Here is a 5,284-nt window from a genome sequence, read left to right on the forward strand (position 1 = left end):
AAAAAATTCTGAAATTTCTATGGAAAACTAACATGTCTCACATCATGTTTTGATCTCCTTCTATCAACAATTCTTATGTTTTTGTTGTGTGTGATATCCAAATGTCGTTTTTCAACTTTTCCTATGGTTTTGGTTTCTGTTTGAATTTAAGGTACAAGACGTCTCATGCATATTCTGCATTTTTTTTATTCTATGCTTTAAGTTCCTGCGTTTCAAATGGGGACTAGGAAGGCCATCAAAACAATCATAGACTAAACACGAGGTTTACAAATTAGGAAAACCGATGGTACAATTAGCACCGTGGCTAGTGGCTACAGTTAGCATGATTTTGATCTGTCAGCTGAATATCCAAAATGCTGCACTAGTCTTAGACATTGACGAATGGCGCGCCCGTGATAAACTCGGTGGCGGCGAGCGCGACGAGTCCAAGCATGGCGAAGCGGCCGTTCCAGAGCTCGGCGTCGGCGCTCCAGATGCCGCTGGACTTGCTCTCGACAGTCTGGCCCTGCAGCAGCGGGATCATCGACGCCACCGAGAACAGCGCCGCGGTTGTCAGGAACCAGCTTAACCCGGCGCCACTGCCAGCCTGGTCGAGGAGCCCGCCACCGCGCGCCGCCTCCACGGAGAGCGCCGCCACGAAGCCCACCATGGCAAGCCGGCCGTTGATGCGTTCGGGCGCCGGGCCGCTGAAGGCGAGCGCGTCCCACACCGAGGTGTTAGCCTTGGGCTTGGGTGCTGCCGGCGTCGGGGTAGGGGTCGGGCTTGAGATTGGGGTTGGTGAGGAGGTCGATGTGCTCGCCGTCTCCTTGGAAGGATCCATTTCCGGCTGCAGATACATACACAGTTAATTTCACGTAGAGAGAGGAGAATATTTTACGACCGACACGCAAGGGAAGAGACTTGAGCTCACCTTGGTCTGGGCCCTGACAACGAGGGCGCGCCGGCGCGGCGCTAGGAACGACCGGGCTGCCGAGCGCCCGACAACGGCGGCGCCGGTGAAGGAGCTCAAGGCCACCATGGTTGCCATTACTTGCAGAAGCAGGAAGCTGCAGGAAGTGGCTAGATTGATCAAACACTTGGTTCGCTGTGGTTAGCTATAATGGTGTGTTTCCATAGACCGATCAGTGTGTGTTTATATAGGGCGCGGCGGCGCTCGCCCCGGCAGTACTGAGGAGGTGGCCGGTAGCCATGGCGGTGGCGGTGGCCACGTCGGCGAGCAATCCCAGCCGTGAACATTTAGGAGCCGGGTCACGACGTGGACGTCCAGGGCACCATGCAGAGGCGCTCCGGAGCTCGCCAAAAAATGGCAGAAAAGGTGGCACAAGTGGACTCCACGGACGGCGGAAGACTCCAGAAAGTACGCAGAACGCCGAAGGCTACGATTCGTCGGCCACAACACAGGTGCAGCACGAGGAGTCCAGCAGAGGATAGGGTATTTGTCCCGCTGTCGATTTATGGCTTAGTTCGTAGCACGAAATACCGAGAAGCTTGCTGGGAGACACGCAGGCCTGCGTTGAGCCGCTGAGGGCGCGTTTGGTAGGCTGCATTCAATTCCTGCACCACTGCGTTAGTTGGAAAGGTATCGGAAGATATCCTTATCTCGTTTCAGACGAGCTCCGGTGCAAAAAAAAAATGCTTCGTTTGTTGGTCTGCATCGCACTGTTAGAGACTCAAATGCATTTCGTTCCGTTGCTCTGTATTAGCCTGCAAACCTGAACGGATACAACTTACAAACTTACAGGCGCGGCCAGGGGCGGGGGCGGGCGGCTCGGGCGAGGCCCGACGCGGCCAGGGGCGGGCGACTCGGGCGCGGCCCGGCGCGGGCGCGGGCGAGGGCGCCGCGGCCAGGGACGGGGCGGGGGCGGCGGTGAGGCGCGGAGCAGGCCAGGGGAGGCGGGCGCTGCCGGGCGTGGCCAGGCACGGGGTGGCCCGGGCGCGGTGCGGGAGCGGCCGTGCATGCCCATGCTGTGTAGGGCGGGGCGCGGCCGTGCATGGCCAGGGCGAGGCTGGCAAGGGCGCGGACCGGCGATGGGACGTGGTGGAGCTCCTCTGTGGCCAACACCATGTCCATGGTGAAGCTCCTCAGTGGCGTGGCGGAGCTCGTGCTCGTCACGGAGTCCATGACCGTCGTCGAGGAGCTCTTCCCGTACAGCCAGGGTGGGCTGCAACGGCGGCGCGGTGCCGTGGCGGAGCTCCTCCGTGGCGTGGCCGTCGCGGAGTCCATGGCCATCGTCGAGGAGCTCTCCCCGTTGAGCCATGGAGAGGCTACTAGAAACACACGTTCAGCTTTTGCATCGCGGAGCCAAAGTTTGCATTAGTGGAGTCAAGGTTTCGTCTCGCCAGGCCTGGCCCCGGAGAAACTGTCATTCCGGGCGTTCCTCCAGGGCCTGTCCCAGGGGTGCTTTGAGAACCGTGCGATGCAACAACGCGGCTCGGCCCAGGCATCCAAACGGACCTAAAATTGCTAGCCCGATGCGAGCCACGGAGCATGCAGCCTATCAAACGCGCCGTGATTGAATTCGCACGGCGGCTTTGTTCAAGGGGAGACGATGAGAAGGTTTTACCGTGTTTCTCTCAACAGCTTTTCTTTTACAATTCATTTCCGGTGTTTTATTTGACCTATTTATAGGGAATTGTCTTTAACAATTATACAAAATAAAATCTAAAAGAAATGCAAATCTTCGAGATCTTTAAAGTTTTCTTTCTTACATAACATAATTTTGTACTTTTCTGAAAGCAGTCCTAGAAAAATAACATGCATAGACATCAAACCACATACGTGTAATATATAGCAACATTATTGTAGCCCCCTTGACACCAAGGATAGGCACTCCGGACCTTACCAAAAAGTGACATGACAGGTGCCACAAACCTACAAAGTGAACTTCAGGAAGGGCGGAAGGCTCCAGAAAGTGCACAGCTCGCCGAAGAATACTCCAGATACTCGTGCCGTGGCCACCAGCTCGTCGGTGAAGACAATGGGCAGGAGGACAGCACGCCAGCACAGGAGGGTGTTGTTCTCCTGGTGTACTCTACTCCCTCCTTTTTGAGGTGGTTTATACTTTTCATTGCTATTCTACTACTTCTATTCATTGTTACAAATTTATTTAAAATTATTTTTTTACTGTATAGATACATCATTTTATGAACCGAGGGAGTATTATCTTTTGTTTGTGGTGAAAAAATGTCACATTCCACTCTATAAGGTTAGCCTTCATGTTTGCTTGCAGATTCATTCTGCTAGTCTATATCTCTCTAGCTAAGTAAAGTTTAATCAAACTTTTAGACAAAACCATCAAGAACGTATGATATTATACTGATATCATATGAAAATATAAATTCATGATGTATCTAATAATGTTGATTTTAGATTATATATGTCAAATTTTTTTAAAAAAAAGGTTAAACTATGTGGTTTGATTTTTTAACAAACTTTGTATCCTTTTCAATTGTAACGGACATCATGGGACCGTTTCCGCCGCTACCCATATCCCCTTGTCGCCATCAACAAATTTACTAAGTGGCCCAAAGTAGAACCAATAGGCAGCTCTGAAGTTTATCAAAGTATAGTTTGTGTGGATTTGGTGTCTCAAACCGCATTATCACTGACGTAACACTAGTTTGATTTACGTTTGATTCAGGGCTGGGTTTGTGGCGAAACATAAAGCGAAGTGATTGCAGAGACACACATGCCTGCCAACAAACATTGGTTGAATTTGAGCCTGGGCATTGTTTCAGGTTATTTTTACTGTTCTAGAGAGCCTAACTCGTTTGTACTCCAACAAGTTGTTAACAATATTAGTAGTAACTCGTATGGCAGATATCAGCAAAGCAACCGTCATAATTAGTACAAAATTGATATCATATTAGATGCAAAACATAGCATAGTTCATACAAGGTAGAAAACTGATGAGTGCAATTATGACACATATGTAAGCATACAAAATACTCATATTGCTACCCATCTCATGCTTCATCTAGCTACAACTATGCATATTTTGCGTGATTACTAGTTCTCATTCGTTTTCATATGATTATTGCACAACTATTAGTTTTTATTAGGTTTATTAATTTTCCTTGTATTTTACTTGTGTGAAGGTGTTATGGATGATTATGGATATAGCAAGGCAAAAGGATCAAAGAGAGGGCAATATGTAGAAGCTGCAGGTACCATACTTAGCCATATGAGATGTGGAAAAGTCAGTTTTCCATCATATAATGTTAATATCTAAGTCTGTGGAGTTGCAGCTCTTGTCCATACGAGTCCAACGAGCCTAAGAACACCACATTCAGAGTTTATATGAAACAATCGTGGCCAAAACACCGAAGCAAAACATAGGTTTTCATGACCGCCGGTACGGGCGCGGTACGGCCGTACCGCGGGTCAGGAGGCACGAAAACGCCCACCAAAGCGTGTCTTCACAGTTTTTGTTCATGTTTGTTCCTAGACCTTACTTAGGTCATAGGCAACGTAGGGGGGGCTATTGGGGACCTCCTAGGACTATATAAAGAGGGGAGGAGTCAAGGGAGAAGGCATCCTCTCCACATACCTCCACGATGGAGCCCTGCCGCCTTGTCAGCTCCATAGCCGCTGCCTCCAAAAGATATCTACCATCACCACCAGAAAAGAGGAAGAGGGGGCTTGGATTTTGAAGGCTTCAAGGCTGATCTACATCATTATTACCATCAACACCATCCCCAGCACCGATCTCCTTTGTCTACTTGGTTGAAATGCAAACCCTAGTATGGATTTGTTCTTGTATTCAATTGTACCTTCATATTTGATTCATATTATTGAGTTGATGTTGATCTCCTTCATATGTGAGTAATTCCTTTGTTCTTGGGAGAGATGGAGAAACCCTAGCACTATTATGAGATGAAATAAAGATGATCTATAATTTTAGTTCATGAATATGTGGTAGTTTTCTCTCTAGATATTATGTGATGTGCACAATGTCATATTCGCCTACGGGACTAGAGAGGAAACTATCGTTGGTCATATGGTAGTACCTATGATGATGAGTGACATAACATGTCGGCATGCTATTCATGTGGGAAACAATGATTAGGAGGGATTTACTAAGCTCATATCAATATCCATGTGGAAACCCTTAATTCTGAGGGATCGAAGTGGCTTGGTTACGATCATTGAAGTGGTTATTCGGTATGAAATAAAAAATGGCTTTATGTGTTCATCTTATTATGGAGCTCTTCCCATTCATGCACATGAATAACGATATAACTTTATCCTAATCATAAATAGAACCAATGCTAGTGGTGGATC

At 48.5% G+C, this 5,284-nt stretch overlaps 1 protein-coding gene across 1 annotated transcript; it reads right to left on the reverse strand.

Moving 5' to 3' along the window:
- Positions 1-230: 230 nt before the first annotated feature.
- On the reverse strand, positions 231-1,119 carry LOC127321893 (high molecular mass early light-inducible protein HV58, chloroplastic-like). The gene is made up of 2 exons (XM_051350852.2): positions 911-1,119; positions 231-826 (listed from the first exon to the last, which is right to left on the reverse strand). The coding sequence occupies exons 1-2, from the start codon at positions 1,025-1,027 to the stop codon at positions 368-370; spliced, it is 576 nt and encodes a 191-aa protein (XP_051206812.1). The 5' UTR covers positions 1,028-1,119; the 3' UTR covers positions 231-367.
- Positions 1,120-5,284: the final 4,165 nt, after the last annotated feature.

Source organism: Lolium perenne, chromosome 2, assembly GCF_019359855.2.
Source record: "Lolium perenne isolate Kyuss_39 chromosome 2, Kyuss_2.0, whole genome shotgun sequence".
Classification (NCBI taxonomy): Eukaryota; Viridiplantae; Streptophyta; class Magnoliopsida; order Poales; family Poaceae; genus Lolium; species Lolium perenne.

Bases quoted from the DNA above. Each gene is read 5' to 3' on its own strand.
- LOC127321893 (XM_051350852.2), bottom strand. From the start codon at position 1,027: ATGGCAACCATGGTGGCCTTGAGCTCCTTCACCGGCGCCGCCGTTGTC. The intron at 827-910 runs GTGAGCTCAAGT...ATGTATCTGCAG, and splicing joins TTGTCAGGGCCCAGACCAAG to CCGGAAATGGATCCTTCCAA.